The 24,634-nt window shown below is 43.9% G+C and overlaps 1 protein-coding gene and 1 long non-coding RNA gene across 2 annotated transcripts in view; one reads left to right on the top strand and one right to left on the bottom strand.

The window, feature by feature from the left end:
- Positions 1 to 721: 721 nt before the first annotated feature.
- Positions 722 to 19,009, bottom strand: LOC111098850. The gene is made up of 4 exons (XR_005369794.1): positions 18,864 to 19,009; positions 17,117 to 17,220; positions 8,460 to 8,517; positions 722 to 909 (listed from the first exon to the last, which is right to left on the bottom strand). It is a non-coding gene; the product is annotated as an uncharacterized LOC111098850 (long non-coding RNA).
- The window catches only part of WNT2 (Wnt family member 2), a 48,282-nt gene continuing 42,429 nt past the window's right edge, over positions 18,782 to 24,634 (top strand). The window contains exons 1-2 of the mRNA XM_038557468.1: positions 18,782 to 18,971; positions 21,631 to 21,857. Coding sequence (XP_038413396.1) covers positions 18,889 to 18,971; positions 21,631 to 21,857 — 310 coding nt within the window. The 5' untranslated portion in view covers positions 18,782 to 18,888. The remainder of the gene's footprint in view (positions 18,972 to 21,630; positions 21,858 to 24,634) is intronic.

Below are 24,634 nucleotides of genomic sequence, written 5' to 3'. Positions count from 1 at the left end.
AGGAACACAGATAACCATGATGACTTCTGTTTTGCACTCCAAGTCACTCTGTCACTGCTTAATAAATAATCATTTGTAGCTCTGTGGGGGTGGAAGTAGGGTGGGGATTTTCTTTCTGGCACATCCACTAGTGAGTAATACATTTATTTCAAGTGCCAATAAAAATGTTATACTGGACTTATGTGACACATTTGTTAGTTATTAGAGAAACTAATTCTAAACCATTTGAGCAATGCTCTGTTATATTTCTGTACCTGTAAGTTCAGACTATCTTATCAATATTCTAAAAAAAATAACAAATTTTTAATACTGCATTACAGTATTTAATTTACCGTGAAATAAAATGAGGACATTTTCAGGAGTGGCATCATCTCCGGTTTTCTCTCAATAGAATAGTGTTATCACCTTTTTCTTTTCAACTGCTATTTCATAATTGTTTCCATGAATTTTATTCCTGGAATCTTTCAGACACTTTAATCTCCTTTATTTTTTTTTCCCTTTTGAAATCCATGTCACTGTTTTATGCTATCTCCTCCCTCTCGCCCCCTAACATGTCCCTCACATCTCCAATGACCATGAGTAGAAAGTAGCCTAGGTTCCAGCTCTGTTGTCATTAGTGTGTGCATTTTCCAGGTCTTGATTTCCTCATCTGTAAAATAGATTTTTTTTTTAAGATTTTATTTATTTGTTCATGAGAGACACACACAGAGAGAGGCAGAGACACAGGCAGAGGGAGAAGCAGGCTCCATGCAGGGAGCCCGACATGGGACTCGATCCCGGGACCCCGGGGTCACGTCCTGAGCCAAGGGCAGACGCTCCACTGCTGAGCCACCAGGTGCCCCAAAACAGATTGTTCCTAAGACGGACTCAGAATAATGCCATCTTCAGAGATAGATCCAATTTGGAATTCTGAAAAAAGAACAAAACCTTAGGGCCTTTACAAGAATCAATGTTTACTAAACAATTTGAAAATTGAACCCCTCGAATGGTTTTGCTTTTGATTTCACATTCAGAGATCTGATTGTGAGAATTGATTTTAACATTTGGTTGCTGCCAATTTTATATTTTTGGCAAAACTATGAATAATGACACCAACTAATTTAATGGTTACTGAGTGCTTAGTATGTGTCAGACATTATACATACCCATACATTATGTATTTTATATGAGATTGGAAAACTTACTTTATTATTAAGAGAGACAATAGGATTACTATTATTTAAGGATGTAAATGTTAGAAAAAATAAAACTTTGTGAGACTGCATCATAAGAAAGAGTGTGGTGAAGTGGTTTGTTTATTTAAATTTCCACACTTGAGAATGGTGAAAGATTGACTTATCTTTCCTTGTGGGGGTTAGGTCTCAACCTCAACTATGCCTTCCTACAAAACACAGTTACAAGAGGAAAATCTGCAAAATTCCCAGCATGTGAAATCTTTTAGAAGAGATTTAGACTGAATTGAAAGTAAATTTCTACTCATCACGGATTCAGGTCTCATTAGCATTAAGCCAATTTTGGGAGTTGCAGATGTACAATTTTCCCTGCCCCCCCCCCCCCCCGTGTAAGGAATTAAAATGGGACACCAAGATCTTCAGTAGTAATACTGTAACTATCCAGTCAGGGGTAATATCATTACCTTTCATATCAGTGGCAGGATTATAACATATTCGTGGTTAGCTGTGGCCAACCAAGACTGGACTTAAATTGGGGAAATAAAAAAGTAAAGTTAATATGCAAAGTCCCTAAATCAGTTTCTAGATAAATAGGAATAGCATCATAGCACGGAAGGAAAAAATGCAAATTTTGTTCTTATTAAAGTTTTGTTTCCAGAAGTGGTCTCTGTGGTGAGGCTCCTTTGAGACCTCCTTTTAAGGAGTAAAGGACTTCCTGCCCCAGCGGCCGTGAGTGCAGGGAGCAAACGGGCCTCCTTGAGGGTTCTCTCCATTAAAGCAAGCTGCCTTCCCCCAGCTGCTTGCAGGGACGGCGAATCAGCCGAGGAGTTTAAAGGTCCCAGCTTCAGGGAACCTCGTCCCAACTCCAGAGAAGCCTAAAGGGCCATCCTGCTGGCAGAGGCCTTCACCGAGACTGCGCCACAGCCCTTCTCCTCCCTTGGCCCACTCCTGCTTCCTTCCTTCCCTTGCACAGGTGTCGCTGCCCAGAGCACTCCCTAAGAAATGCCCAGTGTGCTCATCTCCGCCTCAGTGTCTGCTTTCTGAGGAACCCAGCCGTCCGCAGCAGTGTCTTTCCTAAATCCTGAAATACAGGATTATTATTTATAACTATTTTCTCTGAAACTTAGTTTCCTATTTTGAAAAAAGATGTTGTAAAGTTTTATAATTAATTGAGCTTTGTGGCCAGGCAGACCTGAATTCCAGTTCCAGCTCTGCTCCTTACTTGCTGTGCAGCTTTTAGAAAATCTTCCAGGTCTCTGCCTCTATGACGTGAACATAACAATAATGATCATACTAAAAAAATCATCTTTAATTGGGCATTTATTGTATGCCAGTCATTTAGCTAATTTAACAAAACCTATTTCTTAATAAACCTATTGAACTAAACCTATAAGGTTGTTACAAGGTTTAGCGAACTAAGGCATAGTTTCTACAATGTCTAGTGTGTGCCATACTTAAATGGTAGCCAATATAATGTTTACTATTTATCTAAAGCGTTTATTATGGTGCCTTACATATACAAAAATGGTAGTCTACATGAGGGGGAAAAAATCAGATTTTTCTAATTGCCAGGACCATGTTTTTGAGAGAAATATTTTCTATCATGTAGTGACACTAACTAAAAATACTTAAATTGTATAAACTGATACGGAAGTATTCACAATCCACAAGACAACAGTTAATAGGTCTTGCAGATAATAAGAATAAATACTTATTATTAATAAATTATCTGGTAAGACTGCCTCTATTTCCCCTTTCCCTTTTTAACAGATTGTACCACACTCAAATACAGAGAGATGCAAGCAGCCGCAAGTCAGAGGTAGAAACCATTTGTCTATAAAGCCACACTTACTAAAACCCTCTTGTGATAGTAGAAGGAGCTAGAGTTTGCACTCTTATGAGGACTGGATGGCGTAAGGAGGTGCGTGGCTCAGTCGTGGTCAGACTGTGGGCTTGGTACCTACGCTAATATGCCTTCACCTTCCCAAGTCACAGAGGATCTCACCTCCCTGAAACATTATACACCAAAGGGGTGCCATAGTTCATCCATGTGAAAGGTACACATTTTCTCAGGTTCTTACTCATTAAATTCACCTGACCTGAAAAATATTTACTCATTTCACATCTACTTGAAAACTAATACTAAAGAGATGGAAAAATCTTAAGTTCGCTGAATTTCTAAGTAATCTGCATTGATGTCACGTTAAACACAGACATGGGGATGCTACCAAATACCTAGAAGTGTCACCATACACTAAGAGCAGCAAAAGAACCGTCCTCGTACACATCCTGGAGCAGCTGCACCAGCTCTGGGTAGTCTGACTCTTGGATGTGAGGAAAATAATCTCCTCTTTGATTAAACCACTGTGGCTGGGTTTTCTAATAATGGTGCCAAAAGTATTCCCAGTTAATACAGGGCTATACTTATGTTGCCTCGTTCTTCAATTTGCTTCTTCCCTCAACATCATTTTCCAACACATCCATGTAAAAAAGCAAAGATGTGGATTAATTCCTTTGAAATGCTGTACAATATTTCATCATATGTCCATCTCACATTTCACCACCCATTCCCCTACTGATAAAATTTTGAGTTATTTTGGATTATTCTCAATAGTGTTACTGTCCATGCTTGTGTATGTGACCTCGTATACATGTGACAAAGTTTCCTTAGCTGTATTTAGCAGTGGAATAGCTAGTTGGGGGGCACAAATATTTTCAACATCATTAACTACTGATGTTGCCAGGTATTTCCATTTACCGCTCCAAATCTCCTCTCACCCTAGACCCACACTGAAAAGCTAAATCTATGAACCACATCAAAGGCCTTTTAAGCTCTTGACTGGGTTTATCCAGCAGAGAACCCCAGCAGAATACTTAAGGTAGAGCAAGGTTCATGTATTTATTCACCTCTTTCTCCTCCCCTCAAGATTTCTGTGTCCCTCAACTGAAGGGGATTGCACCCCTGCCAGAGTCACTCCTTCTGGGTTCCAGGAACCGTCACTTCCTGTTCCTTCCAGTCTGAGGGTGGTAACAGCTCCTTTGCCTACACCTTCAAAAAATAGTCTCTTTGTAAATCAAACATTCTTGAATTATCCTACCATGTGTTTACAGAGTCTTACTGCATCACTCCTATACTGCTCCTCAAGGAGCCTCTATTAATTTACAGACATATAAGCAGCATATGAGTGTCCATTACCTACCCCACAGCCATACCAACATTTACTGACTTAACTTCTTCCTATGTGATGGATGCAAAGGTTGATTATTTCTGTTCTATTCTTGTAGTTTTCTGATTACTAGTGATAGACTTAAACATTTACAGGATATTTTATCCAAAGCAGCAGAATGCACATTCTTCTTCATGCACATGGAACATTCTCCAAGATAGACCATATGTTAATCCGCAAAGCAAGTCTTCATAAATTTAAGAAGATTAAAATCATAGTAAGCATTTTTTTCCAACCACAAATGGTAGAAATCAGTTACTATAAGAAAACTGGAAAATCCACAAATACGTGGATATTAAACATCATCCTACTGAATAAATGATAGGTCAGAAAAGAAATCAAAAGAGAAATCAGAAAATAGAAAATATCTTGTGACCGGTAACAATGGAAATACAACATACCAAAACTTACAGGATGCAGCAAAAGCAGTTCTAAGAGAAGTTCATTGTGATAATGCCTACATTAAGCAACAGGAAATTTTACACCTCAAGGAACTAGAAAAAGAAGGATAAAGCCCAAAGTTAGTAAAAGGAAGGAGATAACAAAGATCAGGAAATAAATAGAGACTAAAAAGATAGTAGAAAAGATCAATGAAACTAAAAGCTGATTTCTTGAAAAGATAAAATTGGCCAACCTTTAGGCTCACCAAGAAAAAAAGAGAGAGGACTCAAAATTAGAAATGAAAAAGATGTTATAACTGATCCCAGAGATACAAAGGATCATTAGAGTCCTATGAATAGTTATGCACCAACAAATTGGAAAACCTGGAAGAAATGGATAAATTCCTAGAAACATGCAACATACTAAAATTGAATAATGAAGAAAGAGAAAATCTGGTTAGACCTATTACTAGATAGAAGATTGTACTGAAACATTAATCAAAAACTTCCCAAACAATAAAAGACAGGACCACATGGCTTCACCAGTGAATTCTACCAAACATTTAAAGATTAATTGATACCAATCCTACTCAGACTCTTTCAAAAATTAGGAGGGAATACTTCGAAACTTATAAGGCCAGTACTATCCTGATACCAAAACTAGCCAAGGTCACTACAAGAAAAGAAATTACAGCCCAATATCTCTGATGAACAAAGGTGTAAAATCCTCAATGAAGTATTAGCTAACCAAATATAATAACCCATTAAAATGATCTTACACGATGATCAATTAGGATTCATTCCAGGATGCAAGGATGTTTCAACATGCACAAATCAATGTGATATACCACATTAACAAATAAAGGATAAAAAAAATCATATAATCATCTCAATAGATGCAGAAAAAGCATTTGACAGAATTCAACATCCATTCCTGAAAAAACTTTTCAACAAAGTAAAAAAAAAAAAAAAAAAAAAAAAAAAAACAAAGTGAGGGAATGTACCTCAACACAATGAAGACCATATAATGACAAGCCCAAGCTAGCATTGTACTCAGCAGTGAAAAAATTAAAGGTTTTCTTCTAAGACCAAGAATAAGATAAAGATGCCCACTCTTGCCACTTTTATTCAACATAGTACTGGAAGTTCTAGCCAGAGCAATTAGGCAAGGTGAAAAAAAGTCATCCAAATCAGAAAGAAAGAAGTCTATCTCATTTTGCGGATGACTTCATATTATACATAGAAAAGCCTACAGACTCCGCCAAAAAACGGTTAGGATAAATTAATTCAGTAAAATTTCAGGATGCAAAATCAATATACAAAAGTCAGTTACATTTCCATACACTAGTAATGAACTACCAAGAAGAGGATTATGAAAACATATTTACAATTGTGTCAATACCTGAGAATAAATTTAACCAAGGAGGTTAAAGACATGTACACTAAATGCTAAGACAATGATGAAAGAAATTGAGGAAGGCACAGTAAATGGCAACATATTTCATGTTCATGGATTAGAAGAATTAACATTATTAAAATGTCCATACAAACCTAAAACAATCTATAGATTCAGTGCAATCCCTATCAAAATTCTAATGGCATTTTCACAAAAATAGAACAATCCTAAAATTTGAGTGGAACCACGAAGACCCTAAGTAGCCAAAATAATCTTGAGAAAGAACAAAGCTGAAGGCATCACACTTAACTAATTTCAAACTGTATTACAAAGCTATGGTAACCAAAACAATGATTCTGGCATAAAAACAGGCACATAGACCAATGGAACAAATATAGGGCCCAGAAATAAACTCACACATATTTACTCAATTAATTTATAACAAAGGAGCCAGGGACATACAAAAGGGATAGTCTCTTCAATAAATGGTACTGGAAAAACTGGACAGCCACATACAAAAAGAATGAAATTGAACCACTATCTTATACTTTTTACAAAAATCAACTCAAAATGGATTAAAGACATGAATGTAATACCTAAAACCACAAAACTCCTAGAAGAAAACATAGATGGTAAGTTCTTGGACATCAGTCTTGATGATAATTTTCTGGATTTGACAACAAAAGCAAAAATAAATTAAGTAGGACTACATCATACTAAAAAGGTTTTGTACAGCAAAGAAAACTGTCAGCAAAGAAAGTTGCCTTTGAAAAGACAACTTACAGAATGAGAGAAAATCTTTGCACATCACTTATCTGATAAGGGATTAATATCCAAAATATATAAAGAACTTAACCCAATAGGAAAAAAAAATCCAATTAATAAATGAGAAAAGTACCTTGATAGACGCTATTCCAAAGAAGACCTACAGATGGCCAACAGGTACAGGAAAAGGTGCTCAACATCACTAATCAGGGAAATGCAAATCGAAACCACAGTGGGATATTACTTTACACTGTTACAGTAGCTATTATAAAAAAAAGACAAGAAATAAGTGTTGATGAGGATGTGAAGAAAAGGGACCCCTGTGCACTGTTTGTGGGAATGCAAACTGGTACAGCACTATGGGAAACAGTATTGATGTTCCTCAAAAAAATAAAATTAGAACTACCATATGACCAAAGAATTTCACTTCTGGCCATTTATCCGAAGGAAATTAAATCACTATCTCAAAAAGATATCTGCACTCCCATGTTCACTGCAGCATTACTCACAATTCCCAAGACATGGAAACAACCTAAATGTCCATTAGGAGATAAAATGTGAGTGTGTGTATCATGGAGTTATTATTCAGCCGTTAAAAATGAGGAAATCTTGTCTTTCGCAACAACATGGATGGACCTTGAGATCATTATGCTAAGTGAAATAAGTCAAAGAAAATACTGTATCATTACATATACGTGGAATCTAAATTTTTTTTTTTTTTAGTGACTCATAGATACAACAAACAGACGGTGGTTGTCATTGATGGGATAAGGCACAGATAAAATGGGTAAAGGTGATCTAAAAGTACAAACTTCTAGTTATAAAATAAATTAATCCTGGGGCTGTAGCATACAGCCTGGAGACTATAGCGAACCATATTGCATTGCATATTTGAAAGATGTTATACAGTAAAGCTTAAAAGTTCTCATAATGAGAAAAAAAATTTTACGCGTGGTGATGGACGTGAACTAAAGTTATTGTAGTCATTTCATTATATATACGCATATCAAATCATTAAGTTGTACCCTTAAAATTAATCATATGTTAATTCTATCTCAATTTTTAAAACCAGGAACTTAAATGGAAAATACAGTCATTAAAAAAGAACGAAATCCTGCCATTTGAAACCACATGGATGGACCTAGAGGGTATTATGCTATGTGAAATAAGTCAGAGGAAGACAAATGCCATATGATTTCATTCATCCACGAAATTTAAGAAAAAAGCAAAATATAAAAGACAAAAGGGGATCCCTGGGTGGCTCAGCGGTTTAGCGCCTGCCTTTGGCTCAGGGCAGGATCCTGGAGTCACGGGATTAAGTCCCCCATCTGGCTCCCTGCAGGGAGCCTGCTTCTCTCTCTCTGCCTGTGTCTCTGCCTCTCTCTGTGTGTGTCTCATGAATAAATAAATAAGATATTTTTTAAAAAAGACAAATATAGAGAACAAACTGGTAGTTGCCAGAAGAGAGATGGGTGGGGGATGGATGGAGTAGGTGAAGGAGATTAAGGAGCACACTTACCTTGATGAGCACTGAGTAACGTGTAGAATTGTTGAATCACTATGTTGAACACCTGGAACTAATAAAACACTGGATGTTAATTATACTTGAATTTAAAAAAAATAGATAACAATTTTTAAAAAGCAGTAATTTGGAAGGCGGGCTGTTATGTAGCAATAGGTAACTGAAAAAGTGATTTGTTGTGTTATTTCTGTATTGGTTAACCTAGAGATTACAATATCTGTTCCTGACTTAGAATGTGTATTAAACATGGCTTCATATTAATGCCTTTTTACTCAGTTCAAAGTATTTCCTGATATCCTTTGAGACTTTTTTGACCTATAGGTTACTTAGGTGTATATTGCTTAATTTCCAGAAGTTTGGAGGTTTTCTTGATTTCTTTCCCTCATCGATTTTCCATTTCATTCCATTTCACTCAGAGAACATATTTGGTATGATTTTGCTTCTTTTCATTTGTTACTGTTTACTACCTAGCATAGCCTCTATCTTAGTGAGTGCTTCATTTCACTTGAGAAGAATGTATATTCTGCTGTTGTAGAGTGACATTCTATAAATAACTAAATCCAGTCGGTTGATGGTATTGTTGAGTTCTGTATCTTAATTCTCTGCTCGTTCTGCCGACCACTGAGAGTGAAATGTTGATAACAACTGTGATTGTTAATCTGTCTGCTTTTTCTTTCAGTTTGGTCAAATTTTACTTCATATGTTTTGCAAGCCTGTTGTTTGGTGCATACACATTTAGCACTGTCTGTCTTCTGTGTAAATTGGCCCTTTTATAGTTAGGTCACACCCCTCTTCATCTCAGGTAAGTGTTTTTGCTCAGATACCTACTCTGATATTGACATATCCACTTCATCTTTTCTTTAATTAGTGTTTGCGTGATGTATCTTCTCCTCTCCTTCTCCTTTTAATCTACCTGTATTATTATATTTGAAGTGAGTTTCTTATAGATAGCATATTGTTGGGTCTTGTGTTTTTATTTTTTCAATCTTTACTTTTAAATTTTTGCGTTGGGACCATATATGTATATTTTATATAATTATTGATAATATCTTGATTTGTGTCTATCATTTAGTTATTTGCCTCCTAGTTTTCTTTTTCATTGCTCTGGTCCCCTTTCTTACCTTCTTTTGGATTATTTGAACATCTTAATTTTTTACATTCTTTCCTCTCTGTATAGTCATTGTTAGTGGGGTTGTATTATATATGCATAACTTTGTGCAGTTGATTCTAACATAAACAGTTTACAAATTCAGGTGGGATGTAGAAAGTTACCACCATGTAAGTCCTTTTACCCTCCCCACCTGATACTGTAGTTTCTTATGTACTATATCTATACACAATGAAAACACTTTCAGACTGTTCCCTTTTTTGCCTTCAATCATCATTTTTTTTTTTCAAACATGTTTTAAATAGCTGGAGAGAAGTAGTTTGTAATATTTACCCAGCTTCCTTGCCTTTCTTTCACTCCAGGTTTTTCAGGTCTCCTTATATAATTTTCTTTTTGTCTTCAAAAATTCTCTTAGCATTTATTTTAAAAAAGTCTCCTGATGGTAAATTCTTCATCTTCCTTCGTCTGAGAGTGTCCTTATTTCACTTTCATTAATGAAGGATATTCAACCCAGGCTGAATTTTCTTTTCATTCAGAGCTTTAAAAAAATATTGTCTAGGGCACCTGGATGGCTCAGTCAGTTAAGCATCCAACTCTTGATTTCGTGGACTGGAGGCTCCTAGCTCAGCTTGGAGTCAGCTTAGGATTCTCTCTCTCTCCCTGCTCCTCCCCCCATTTGCATGCACACTTGCGTACTCTCCTAATAAGATATTTAAAATAATAAAAACATTGTTTAACTTCCTTCTGCTTTCATAATTTCTGATGAGAAATCTCTAGTCATTAAAATCATCATTCTCCTTTGTTCTTCATAAATAATGCATCATCTGTTTCTGTCAGGTTATAAGATTTTATCTTTGCTCTTAGCTTTCAGCGGTTTTATTGTGATGTGTCTTGGCATGGATCTCTTTGGATCTTTCCTGTTTGGGGTTTTCTGAGCTTTTAGAATCTCTAGGTTTATACCTTTGATAAAATTTAGCAAGTTTTTAGGTATTATTTTTGTGAATATTTTTTGTTTCAATGGGATGTTTTTCATCTCCTTCTAGGATTCCATGACATATTTCACCTTGTAGAATTGTTTCACAGATTCCTGAGGCTTTGTTCATTTCCTTTCAATCTCTTTTCCTTCTCTTTTTAGGGCTGGATAATTTCTACTGATCTGTCTTCACGTTCACTCACACTTTCATCTCCATTTTGCTCTTGGTCTGGGCTAGTGAGATACTTCTATATCGGTGTAAGGAAGACAGTGTGTATATTTTTAGTTATAAAACTTCTGTGTTGTTACTCTTTCTGTTTTCTGTTTCTTTGCTGGTATTTTCTATCATCCATTTGTTTCAAAAGTTTCATCGTTACCTCTTGGAGTCGTTTCATAATAACAACTTTAAAAGTCTTTGATAATTTCAACACCTGTGTCATCTACGAATTAGTGTCTGTAGATTATCTTTTTCCATATGACTTGGAATTTTCTTGGTTCTTTGTATGCCATATAATTTTCGTTGTATCTTGGACATTTTGAATAGATCGTAAGAAGATTCTGGGTCTAGATTAAGTCCTTTAGAGATTGTTGATAGTCTTGTTTTAGCATACAATCAACCCAATTGGTTTCAGGCTAAAAATTCTGACTAGCTTTCCATGGCTCATGTTCTGATGTTACTTCAATTTTCAAAGCCTTTGCAATGCTCTTCATGCCGACCTCATACATGTAAGACACAGTGGTTTGTCTAGATCCTGGGAGGTGGTCTATCTCACAGTTCTGTTCTCAGAAGTCTTTGGTATGATATTTAGAGTCACATCCACATGTGTACAGCTTGGGAGTAGGCACAGGAGTTTAAATACAATGATATGGAGCCTCTCTTCCAGGTTTCTCATTCTCTCTGACTTCCGAGGTATTTTCTGGTTCTCAAGGACTTACCTTCTTGGGGATCCCTGGGTGGCGCAGCGGTTTGGCGCCTGCCTTTGGCCCAGGGTGCGATCCTGGAGACCCGGTCCCACGTCGGGCTCCCGGTGCATGGAGCCTGCTTCTCCCTCTGCCTGTGTCTCTGCCTCTCTCTCTCTCTCTCTCTCTCTGACTATCATAAATAAATAAAAAATGTTAAAAAAAAGGACTTACCTTCTTGGTCCTATGACCAGAAACTGGCTTTAGTTATCTCATTCTGCCATTTGCTTTCTGTGACTATAACTATTTCTGGAGCCACACAACAGAAAAGAAAGAAAAGGAGGGAAAAAGAGGCAATGGAATTTTGTCCTGGTTTCTTGAGACCACAGCTCCCCTTTTTGGAGAGGAATTTTCTCCTCTGTCCAAGTTTTAGGCACATGTGGGCTCTCACTGATGCTACTGTCCCTACTGACAACACCAATATAGGACTTTTCAGGAGACCCAGAAATAAGAGAGATGGGGTGGGGTGAGAGCACTGAGGGGACTTCTCCCACACTCTCTGGTATGTTAGAAGTCCCTTTCATGTTCCTTGAATCAAAACCAGAGAGCTTCTCTGGAGACTTCTGTGGGTCTCTCTATTCATACAAGGTACCCACTTCAAGGGTTTAGCTACCTTGGGGCCAGGCTACAGGAAATACAAAATAAGAAACTTACCATTACTTATTAGTACCTAAAATTCCCATTTTCTTCAGTCCACTCACTACCATTTACTTTTCATAGTCTTCCAATAGCTTCTCTATGCATCCTTTCCAAGTTTATCTCTGTATTCGGTGGGAGATACAAGGTATACCTACTCCATCTAACTTGGAATCAGAGCACCCTCCTGCTTTTTATGCTAGTGATGTCATGCATTTTCCTTCTACATGTCTTAAACCTCACAAGATATTATAATCACTTAATAACCATTTTGACAGTTAATACTATTTTATATCTTCCCACAATTTACCCTTCACAGAGTTCATTCTTTCCTGCAGTTCCATAATACCATCTATAGTATACTTTTCCTTCAGCCTAAAGAACTAGCTTAATACTTACTTTCTTAGCTTTTGTTTGAAAGTATCTTTTTTTGGTCTCCATTTTTGAAGGATCTTTAAAAAGAAACAATTCCTGTTTAGCAGTCCCACCCACCACCCCTTCTTATTTATTTATTTTTTATTTCGTTTTAAGATTTACTTATTTGACAAATGGGGGAGGAGTGGAATAGGAGGAGCATAGAGGGAGAGGGAGAAGCAGGCTCCCCATTCAGCAGGGAGCCCAACCTGGGGCTCAATCCCAGACCCCTGGGATCATGACCTGATCCCAAAGCAGATGCTCAACCCATCGAGCCACCCAGGTTTCCCCCTTTTTTGTTTTTTAAAGATGTCATTCTACTGTCCCCTGATTTCAACAGTTTGCATTGAAAAGCCAGCCCTAGCTTATGGTTTGTCCCACAATGCTACTATGTCTGTCTTTTCATGCACCTTTAATATATTTTCTCCTTGTCTTTGTCACCAGTTTAAGTGTGATATACCTAAGAATGGTTTTCCCTGTATTTGTTCTGCTTCACGTTCACAGATTTCTTAAGTATGTGGATTTCCTTCTTTCATCATTTTGGAAAATTTTCTTTTTTTTTTTTTTGGAAAATTTTCAAAAATATTTCTTTAGTCCCATTCTCTCTCTCCTCTAGACATTTTCACTCTGTCTCTTATTTTCCTTTCTATATTTTATATCCTTTTAATCCTCTCTGTGCATTACCTGGAGACTCTTTATTGACCTCTCTCCTTGTTTACTAGTCCACTCTTCTGCTGATAGTTCCTCAAACCGTCTATCTATTCTTAATTCTGGTCACAGCTTCCTTTCCCCTCCCTCGGTTCTAGGATTCTTATGTAAGTCTTCTGTATGAGTTCCAGTTCTCTGTTAAAATTATCTGTTATTTTGTGAACTTTTAAAAGTTATTTTGGTAACTCGAATCAAAACTCTAAATTACTTCTGGGTCTCTTTTCTGTTGATTTGCTTCTGGGGTTTTGTTTTGTTTTAATTTTTAGGTTTGATGCTGGATATAATGGATAAGAATTTATAGGGACCCTAAATGATATTATGTTCTTTACAGGGAGAGTTGAATTTTCTTATGGCTCACTTTGGTCCTGTCAAGAGTTGGTTTTAGACTTTATTGGGGTTGCTCTGTTTCAGTTTTGCCCATACTCATGAACTATAGTCCTTATTCCCAAGGTAAGGGGAAGAAGAGGAAACAAAGAACAGCTCTTCTTTCAATTTTGAAGGACATTTTTCACTTATAGAATTCTGTGGGAACCACTGTTTTTTAAGCATTTTTAAAAAGTTGCTTTGTTGTCTCTTGACTTCCATTATTGCTAATAAAAAATTACCTGTAATTCATATTCTTGTTCACCTGTATTTAATGTATCTCTTCCCTTTGGTCGCTTTAGAGATTTTTCTCATCTTTGCTTTTAAACAGTTTGACCATAATGTATGTAGGTATGCTATGCTTCGTATTTATTCCACTTGAGGCTTTCTGACCCTCTGGGGTCTATAAATGGATGTGTTCTATCATATTGGACAAATAGGGTGCAGTATTTTTTCATATACATATATGTAATCTCACATATCACATTTTCTCTCTTTTTGGAATTCCACTCGCACATATATTAGACTACTTGGCATTGTACCACAGATATCTGAGGTTACATTTCTTTAATTTTCAGTATCTTTTCTCTCAGTTCTTCAGATTAGATAACGTCTGTCTTTAGGCTTATCATCCTTTTCTCTTTCCTACTCCATTCCATTGTTATACCCATTCAGTGAATTTTTCATTTCAGACATTAGACTTTTTGGTCCTAGATTTTGTTTCTTAGGGCTTTCATTTCTCTACTGAAATTTCCACCTATTTGTTCATTGTGATCATATTTTCCCTTAAATACTTGAACATAATTATAAATTATTCAAAAACATTTTCCCACCGGTGCCTGCAACTGGGCCATCTCAGAGTCAGTCTCTTTTGATTGCTTTTTCTTGAGTCTGAGTCACATTTTTCTGGCTTTTCACTTGCCTATTAATTTTTGTTATTGTATGTTCTACACTGAAAATTATATAGTCTGGTCTTCCTTAAATGGGTGTTGGATTATGTCATCTTCTTTCATTTTAAAAGATTTTATTCATTCATGAGAGACAGAGAGAGAGAGGCAGAGACATAGGCAGAGGGGAGGCGGATGTGGGACTTGATCCTAGGACCCCGGGACCACACCCTGAGCCAAAGGCAGACAATCAACCACTGAGCCACCCAGGCATTGCTGTTGTCTTCTTTTAATGAGTTTGGTTTAATTCTTGTAAATTTCCCTTGGCCTATCTGCTTTGTTTTTATTGAGTATGTAATATGGGACCTAAAATATGCTTTTTACACTAAGGTGTGCCCCTTACTTTAAAGGGATGGCCTTTCTAAAATCTAAAATGAATGCTTGGAGTGCCTCATGAGGTCTCTCCACCCCCACTGAGATGGAACTCTCATGTCTCTCAACACTGCATGATATGCAGCAGGCAATCTCTACTAGGCTGTGGAGTCTTATCATGTCCTTATTCATCTCAGCATTCAGCCAAGGAACCATGGTGAATCCCCGTGTAAACTTCTAGGGCCCCCCTTTTCACAGCTACCTACTTTCAGATATGCTATCCTGCCAATTTCAGCTGCTTCAACGGCCCAAAAGTCCAGTTTCTCCTTAAATGAGACTACTCTGCATGGGTTCCACTTTCTTGCACCCCAGGGAAAAAGGTGCCTTTCAGCAGAAAAATCAGGACAGTTATGGGATAGTTATGGAACATACCTCATATATTTCCTCTCTCTCAAAGATCACAGCTGTGGGCTGCCTGTTACCCAATGCCTGAAAAGCTTTGTCACCTGTAGTTTTAGAGTTTTTTTTCCCAGTAGGAGAACAAGCCAGGTACCTATTACTCTCTTGTGGCTAGAAGCAAATCTTTGATGCACACTTAAATGCACACTGAGATTTAAATCACTGATACTTTTAACTATTCCTAAGAGGAACTTTTGACCAAGAGTAGGTAAGAGTGCACTTAATAACATGTTAGGAATGACTAAAGAGGGAAAGGGGCAATGCTCTTAAGGGCATTAAAAACAAAATTTGAAAGCTAACCTATGTTATATGCATGATACTCTTACTTGTATAGACTTAGCAAGTAAAAAAAAAGTAATTATATATATTCTGTGTTGTTATTTTATATATAACCTATGTTGTAATGTATATGATACTCATAGATTTAGAAGATAAAAAGATATATTTTTTTCTTCCCTATTTTGACCCATCCTGTTAATTCAAAATGTTCTCACTTAAGGTCACTGAATCTAAGTTTGAGATACTAGACCTTTGAATCACTGGTTAGTGAGTAGCTAAATTAGGAGTCATGGCCTTAGGAAGAAGCCAGTTCAGACTGAAACACAAGTGACTATTTGGTTGAAGAAGTAACTCTCCATTTTTAAAGGGTGGAGATGGTTTGGTAGTAAATTAGTTCTCTCTCTGCCCTGGGAGATTAGACAAACAATGGATCTAACTAAGAAAATAGACTGACTCATTTGGCTACGATGCTATACTGAAGTTATAAGCAAACTAACATTAATCTTCAGAAAGAGAATCGGGCTCGGTATACTGTAAATGAGTTTTACAGTCAGTTCTGAGATTTCTCACTGAATAATAATTTTTTAAAAATCAGACATCTATAGATCTAATGGCACTCTGAACCCTGCCTTTCCTTACCTCATCCTCTGCTATAGCATAGCTGAAGTCATATGCAATTTACTTCATTATTTATTAACTCTGCTTTAGGGTGGTAGTTTTTATTGCGAGAGAAGTGAGGATGGTAATAACTGCCCTGAGTTTCTTGAGCATTTCCAAACTTCCTCAGGGACCACCCTGAGGACCCTTCCTTCAGGGTCCACCTGAAGAATAGGTACAGTATGAGAAGGGAGGAGAGGCAGACCTGTTAGCAGGAAGAAGTTGCACAGGGCTCATAACGGGTCATAAGTGCACAGGGGTGGAGAATGAAGGGAAATGTAATCACACATCTGGAAGAGACCAGTCATCTGCTCCAGACTGCCTCTGGACAGGTCAGGAAGGGGTGTTTGGGTGGACCTTTTTTTTTTTTTTTTTTTTCACATCTGGATTTAGCTTCTCTTGAACTTTTGAGCTTTTTGCCTTTTACCAAGCCTGTTTCTTCTCTGCAAATCATGTGGTACTTCTGCCCCAGGACGAAGTCCTTGGAGTGGATTTAATTAGCATTGGGGATGGTCCGTTCTTTTTCCAGAAGGTCTGTTTCAGGTTTAGGTCATTCCATTGGCCTCACCAACAACTGAAGGGCAGATGTCCTGGCCACTCAGTAGTCCCCTGGGCGGAGAGGAAGGACCTCTAGGCTGCTGGTCACACTCCTTGTGTTTCTAACTCGCCTTAGCTGTGAGGACAGGAGGTGCTGAGGTGGGTGGAACTCGGAGTTGAGGAGTTTTTAGGTGATTTCGGGTCTCACAGTCCGTAAGAGCAGCATGCAGCTGCCTACCTTTCCCCGCATACGCGTACACACCCCTACATTACGTGCTGGTAGGAGGGCAATTTTTGGCACCTTGGGGCTCCTCTGGGGCCGCTCATTTCTTCCACGAGTCCCGGGTGTCTGCATTTACCGCAAGAGACTGGGCAGAGCGGAGTGGCAGTCAGTGGTGGCCGCCGCTGTCATGAGCATCAGAGAGAGGTAAGGTAAGCAGGGCTCTTTCTTGCCGCTCGGTGGCCACCCCGGGCCCCCGCCCGCCTCGCCCGCCTCGCCCGCCTCGCCCGCCGCCACCCGCGCGTGCACCCGCGGAGCAGACGCGCAGCCCCGCGCCCCCGCGCCCCTCCCTGCGGCCGGCACAGGCCGACCCGAACTTCCCTTGGGTCGCGGCCCAGCGATACGGAGCGGCCCTGGCGCGGGGCCCTGCTCTTCCCGAGTCGTGGGTGGCGCGGTGCTTGTTTGCCTCCCCTCCCTTTCCGGACCCGACCAGGGATGTATCTGGGTCAGCCTGGGAGGGGCTGGACCTGCCGGGGGCCGGCGGGGCGGAGGGGGGCGATGACAGCATCTGTCAGGTTCCTGGCGTTTCCGGGCTTGGCCCCGTCCAGCCTCGCCCCGCACTCGCGCCCGGCGGGCCCCGGCCCCGGCCCCGGCCCCTGCCCCGGCCCCGGCCCCGGCCCCTGCCCCGGCGGCGCGGGCGCGGCCGCCCCTGCTCGCCCTCCGCCGCGCGCACGGCCGGGCCCCCGGGGAGGCAGGGGGCGACGCAACGGCTCGCGGCCGCCACCGGCCCCCGGGCTTCCTTCCTGCCCGGTGACAGACGGCGGGGCCGCAGGCCAGTCGCCGCGGGAGAGGCTCCCCCCCGGGCCCGAGCCGCCGTCGGCCGCGCCAAGCGGGGACCCAGCGCAGGCCCCAGGGGCCTCTCCCCAGGGCCCGCGCCCCGCACCCCCACCCCCCACCCCCCACCCACCCGGCGCCCGCGGCCCCCGCGGCTCCCGGAGCGAGGCGCGAGGTGCGTCCGGCCCGCGCCCGCCGACGCCTTGGCCGCGGGGTCACGGGCTCGCGGCTCCCCGCTCCGACGGCTCCAGGCCCGGCCCCCCCCCCGCGAGCCGCCCCGCGCCTGCCCTCGCTCTTCCTCGGCGCGTCGCGGAGCAGCGACCCGAGCGCTCCCGGGGCTCCCGCCCTCGCCCTCCCCGCACCTCCCCGCCCTGCCGCCGCCGCCGCCGCCGCCGCCGCACGCTCGGGCCTCGTGTGCGCGCGGGAGCCCCGATGCCCCCGGGCCAGCAGCCCCGCAGCCCCGCAGCCCCGCACGGCGCCCCCCGCCGCCCCCGAGGCCGCGCGCCAGCCCCCCGCGCCGAGCCCAGCCGAGCCGCGCGCCCGCCCCCCGCCCCCTGCAGCTCCACGCGCCCGCGGCCCGCCCGCCCCGCCCCGCCCCGCCCCCGCCCCCCTGCAGCTCCACGCGCCCGCGGCCCGCGCCCCCCGCCCCCGCCCCCGGCTCCCCGCGCCCGCGGCCCGCCCCCGCCGCACCCCCTCCCCCGGCCGCTCCCGGCGGGCGGGGAGCCGAGCGGACTGGGGCGCGCAGGGGGCGCGCAGAGCTCTCGGGCCGCCCGCGCTCGCCGCGCCTCGGGGACCGCGCTGGGGCGAGCGGCCCGGGCCGGCCCCCCTCGCTCGCCCCGCCGCGGGTCTGAAACTTTCTCGGCGGGTCCGCGGCTCGTCGCCGACGCGAGCAGGGGGCGGGGGCGGGGGCGCGGCGCGGCGGCCGTGACGAGGCGCTCCCGGCGCTGAGCGCTTCTGCTCGGGGCTCGCATGGCGCCCGCGCACGGAGTCTGACCTGATGCGGACGCAGCGGGGTTACTATGAACGCCCCTGTCGGTGGAACCTGGCTCTGGCTCCCTCTGCTCCTGGCCTGGCTCGCCCCCGGGGTCGGCGCCTCGTGGTGGTAAGTCCCCGCGCGCGGGCGCAGGGGGGAGGCGGGGAGCGGGGCGCGCACCGGCCCCGGGGACCTGCCGCCGCCGCCGCCCCCGCCCGCCCGCCCGCTCGCCCCGGCCGCTGCGCCCCCGCCGCCCCCCCCGCCGCCCTGCCTCTCCCCCAAGACCAGTCCAGTTTTGACAACTCCAAAAAAAAAAAAAAAAAAAATTCCAAACCCACAACGTCCCTCAAACGAGAGAGCTCGGGTGTTTGGTTGATTCGGATCCAGATGAGCGACAGCAAAACCAGCCAATTTCTCATCCCGGTGACACAGACGCGCCAGCCGGGGCCCTAGCTCTGTAGCCCGGGCGTGTGTGTGCGTGAGTGTGCAAATGCAGCGTGAAAACTGCAACCGTCTCCCCCGCCCGGGCCCCCCACCCCGGCCCCCCGGGCGGTGCGGGGCCGCGCAGCCCGCAGGTGAGGACTTGCAGTGTCCCCCCCGCCCCAGGTCCCCCAGGTACCCCGGGCGGTGCAGAGCGGCGCAGCCCGCAGGTGGGCACTTGCAGTGTCCTCCCAGGTCCCCCCAGGCCCCCCCAGGGGCGGTGCGGGGCCGCGCAGCCCTCAGGTGAGGACTTGCAGTGACCCCTCAGGACCCCCGGGGCGGTCCGGGGCCGCGCAGCCCGCAGGTGGGCACTTGCAGTGTCCCCCGCCGGGATCCCCCGGGGAGGTGCGGGGCCGCGCATCCCACAGGACTTGCAGTGTCCCCCTCCCAGGTCCCCCCAGGTCTCCCTGGGCGGTGCGGGGCCGCGCAGCCCGCAGGTGAGGACTTGCAGTGTCCCCCCAGGTCCCCCGGGCGGTGCAGAGCGGCGCAGCCCACAGGTGGGCACTTGCAGTGACCCCCCAGGTCCCCCAGGCGGTGCGAGGCCGCGCAGCTCTCAGGTTAGGACTTGCAGTGACCCCCCAGGTCCCCCCAGGTCCCCCAGGCGGTGCGAGGCCGCGCAGCTCTCAGGTTAGGACTTGCAGTGACCCCCCAGGTCCCCCCAGGTCCCCCAGGCGGTGCGGGGCCACGCAGCCCGCAGGTGAGGACTTGCAGTGTCCCCCCAGGTCCCCCAGGCGGTGCGGGGCCGCGCAGCCCGCAGGTGAGGACTTGCAGTGCCCCCTCCGGGCTCCCCCCAGCCCCCTGCTGCCGCCCGCCGCCCGCCGCCCGCCGGGGCTCCCGCTGCCGCCCGTTGGGAAGCGCGGTCGCGGCGAGGGTAACTGCAGGGGCGCTCGCTCGGCGGCTCCGGGGCAGGGCGCGCGGGGAGGGGCGGCGGGCGCGAGACGGAGCAGGTCCCGGCGGCGCTCCGAGGCGAGACCCTCCCGCTCCGTCCCCCTCCTGGCGTCCCGGAGAGGTGGAGTTGCAGCTGGGGGACGCCCTTGAACCTGCAAGTTTCGGAGCAGATCCTAAAATACGGACTCAGGAATGCCAGGGACGGTGGGCTGGTGTTGCTGGAGGGGGGGGGGGGGGGTATTTTGTTTTCAAGAATCTGGCAAAAGTGAGGAGCCTCGGCCAAATTAAAGACCATAGAGGAGGGAACTTGAGGAAGACCTTGGAGCTCTTCAAAGGAGCAAGGCAAAGCGTTGATGGGAAGAAGGGTTCAATTCCTCCCTAAGCCGCTTTGAACAGGAAGGCGTTTAGCCTTGACACTGCTGACACAGGATCAAAGATTGATTTATCAGAGTGACCATTTTTCAATAAAATGACTATTTCTGTTTCCATGGGTGTATAAACATTATTTATTGCCCGGGCTTTTTGTCACATTGTCTCTCAGCTGTCACTTAAATATATTTTTTGGAAGTCGCAGCTGTAACGATTTTATGATCATATAAAATAATGAAAATACAAGAAAAAGACATTCTCCTTGTTTGATCGCTTCAAAAGACACCTATGGCAGCTTGGGTTATATAAAAGGTACCTTTCTAAACATTTCACGACTAATAGAGAACATCTGGGTAGAGATGATGATGTAATTTTTTGTTAAAGTTTCTTTTCAAAAGTACTTTATGGAGCTATAACACTGTTTGATTCTTCCAAACATTTAGTGTCCTTAATAACAATAGAAAGAATTTTTTTTTTTCTTCCAAAGGCTTTTCTCTATAAAAGCCAGAGAGAGCTGGGGGGAAAAAATGGGAATATTTAAAGGATTCTTTGGTAAGGAAAGAAGGGCATGTCTGCGAGGAGAGATGTAACATCAGATACCACCAGCAGGTGTTGGTTGGACAGATACAGTTTCTAAAGACACTTAAACATTGGGTCAAAGAAGTGGGAGCAAGCTGCTTCTAAAGGAGGACGCCCCCAAAGCGAAGCCCAGACATACTGTGTCACAGAGATCGGAGCCCTCTTGGGAAAAGCCTTTGAAGCACTCTTCCCCACACACACTGCCCCCTCCCTCACTCTTGACCTTGACTCTCCTTCCCTGGCCAGAGCATCATCAGGTGGCCCTGGCCTCACGTCCGAGACACACAATCCTCGCTCCATGTTGGGGTGGCATCGACTCCCATGCGTGCTGCGCCCCTTCTTGCTTCCCAGTATCCCCCAGAAGGATAAGGATTCATACGTGAACTGTGCTTTGAGCTCTTCAGTCTCCCGGGAAACAGGGCCCCAGCCCTGACGTTCATGGTGTTTCCACCTCCGTGTTGCTCCTTTGCAGGTACATGAGAGCTACAGGCGGCTCCTCCAGGGTGATGTGTGACAATGTGCCAGGCCTGGTGAGCCGCCAGCGCCAGCTGTGCCACCGACACCCGGACGTGATGCGTGCCATTGGGCTGGGCGTGGCCGAGTGGACAGCAGAGTGCCAGCACCAGTTCCGCCAGCACCGCTGGAACTGCAACACGCTGGACAGGGATCACAGCCTCTTTGGCAGGGTCCTGCTCCGAAGTAAGTCTCCCGCCTTTGCAGAGCTCCACGGGCTGTCCCCTCACACACAAGTCCCCTGACTTGGTCTTCCGAGACCCCGCTCATCTCTTCTTGCATTTAGTTAGTCAGAAGCTTGTCCTGTTGGGTGGCGTTGTCCCTATCTTGCAGATGACGACTAAAGAAATTAAGGAACTTGCCTCAAGTGTCGAAGGAGGCCAGTCGTAATTTAGGATGAAGGGTCTTTTCGCTCTTTGCTCTGTCCTTCCGTGTCCTGTCACCACCGTGCCTGTCCCTCCAGGATCAGATTCTGTCTTCAGGAGAAAGGAGGAAGCAGTCACAGGGCTCTCTTGACTTTCTGATTCTTTCTGGGATTTGAACTTTCCAGAGGATTTGAGCAGATTAGGATAGACTACTCAGAACTTTCACTGACCGAAAAGTATTAAAAAAAAAATAAGCCAAATGTTTATTAAGAAGCAGAGACAAATCCCCAACCACCCCCTTTCACCTCCCATTCAGCTACTCAGTCTTGGGTCACTCTGTGTCTAAATTCAACATTTTTCTTTTCCAGTAGGTTGTAAAATCTGTAAATCCCCGCCCTTGCTCGGTGTCTTGTGTGGCAGGCATCATTCACTCATTGAGTGGTGAATGAATAGATGAACTCAGAGTGAACAGCTGTTGTTTTCCAGGCATATTTTAGGCAGAATAATATTTATGGAGAATAGGGGTGAAAACCGTGAGCACATAGTTTTCAAACATATATGTTTCATTTCTGTTTCACTTAGAGGGAGAAGTAAACACTATCTGATTACATAATACATTTCTTAAAAGTTCTGAACATAAGAAGTGGCTGGTATACAATCAAAGCAAATGAACTGAAAATTAGATTTCATCGTCAAAAATACTCATCCCTTAACCTGGCATTGTTAGCATCCTTCAAGAGGTAGCATGGTCCATTTGCTTTCGGGAAATCCCACTGAAAACACAGGAGTTTACGTGTGAACCCCAGAAACAGGAAAATACACTTGTTTTTGCCCACCACCACCACCCCATTCCTAAGAAAATCGTCCAGGCTGTACACTTGGTAATGCTTAACAGAGGGTGTTTCTATCATGTAATCATCACAGCCCTAGGGTTTTATGAGGCCAAATGCATAACTGAATGTCTCTAAAATCCCCCAAGGGCGTAGTACTCTCACTCAGTGTATCCCTAAACTTAATTTACTGCGATATTCGGCAATTTTATTCTCTAGTTTAAGAACTATATTCTTGTGCATTCCTTTTGGAGTTTCAATATGACATCGCAAATTTTTGAAAGGTCAATAGTGAATTTCAGCTACATGGAATTTTAAGACTTCACCTAGATTAGCTCACCAGTGAATCAATTAAAGTGCTGGACCTAAAAAAATAAAATAAAAAAGTGCTGGACCTCGTCAAAGAGAGTTTACAAATAGCTAACACAAGTGATCTTTGGGCATATTGTGTACAGGCTCTCAGTGTGGAAGCCGTATCAGGACTCTCCAAAGTACTCGCAGTCATTTGCCCATCGTTACAAATCAGATATCCTTCTCGTTGACAAAATGCTCACCTCCGAACCCTGACTGCAAAAATCCATTCAGGTGACTCCATATTGAATAGGGAAAAAAAAAAAAACAAAAAAAAAAACAACAACTTTCGATCACCAATCAAAGGAAGCAATGTTGCCCATGGAGCCTAAAGAGAGCATGTCTAGCAAAGCCGGGAGTTCATTTGTAAAATCTTTTTCATCTTGGCTGTAGGGTTGCTGAGAGGGAAGAGGCTAGAACGGGAGGAAGCAGCGCTAGTTGGCCTTAGTGTCAAGCCTCAGGTAAATAAGGGAGTCTAAGCTGAACTTCCTTGAGAGTTCTTTCGGAGGAAGCTGAACGCTTTTCCAAAGTACTCGAGACTTAAGGCACTCATGCTACACAGCTTCTTTCCAATCTTCACAGAAGGCCAGATTTCTTCCTGCACATTTATATAAAACTCCTGTGACTGTCTGTGATGATTTTTTTGTGTTGGTTATGGGAGGGCTGAATTTGGCCTAACGTAGTTTATCCTGGAAATAATCAAGAAATTCCAATGAAGCTATCCAAAGATTTTTACAATTAATCGCTTGGAGGGAAATTCACATCTTAGGTTGTGAAGGACTCTCTTTTGGAAACCTCAGTGTCCTTATAGATGCATAGGAAAGGCAAAGGCCAACATCACTGATGGGCGAGAGCGTAAGTCACTAAACATATTCCCTGGTCATAGAGAAAAGGGGAACATCTGTCTGCCTCTTCTGCTCCAGAGAGCTAGAGGAAGACAGGACAATTTCTGGAAACATTTATAATTCACTCATTCCACAGACTGTCACCAGCCACAGGCAGAGAAACTTAAAGACCAAACTAGTAAACCCAGAAATATTCCTGCAAGAATATACCTCCAGAATTCTAGCATAAGCCTTAAAAAACAAAAATGCAAGTAGGTCTCAGGTCTCATCCTTGCAAATGTACTTAAAAAAAAAAACAAAAAAAAAAAACAACCAAGCATTTCAAGAGAGCCAGATGACCCATAACCTTCCAGAAAGGGTAGCTTCTAAGTGTTTTGCCCTCCCAGGTGACCAGACCCCGCCTCGGACAAAAATGATGCCTACACGCTTGATAGACATTTCTTGACTTCTCTCCATCTCCAAATTAGTGAAACTTCAACCGCATTAGGAAGTTAAATTACCACCACCCTTTAGATTTGGATTTTGTTTCGTATTGTGATGGCTTTAAAAAGAATCCGTTTTTCTAAGAGGCC

The sequence above is a fragment of the Canis lupus genome, chromosome 14, assembly GCF_011100685.1.
Source record: "Canis lupus familiaris isolate Mischka breed German Shepherd chromosome 14, alternate assembly UU_Cfam_GSD_1.0, whole genome shotgun sequence".
NCBI classification, from domain to species: Eukaryota; Metazoa; Chordata; class Mammalia; order Carnivora; family Canidae; genus Canis; species Canis lupus.
This window is presented reverse-complemented; position numbering and strand designations above follow the sequence as displayed.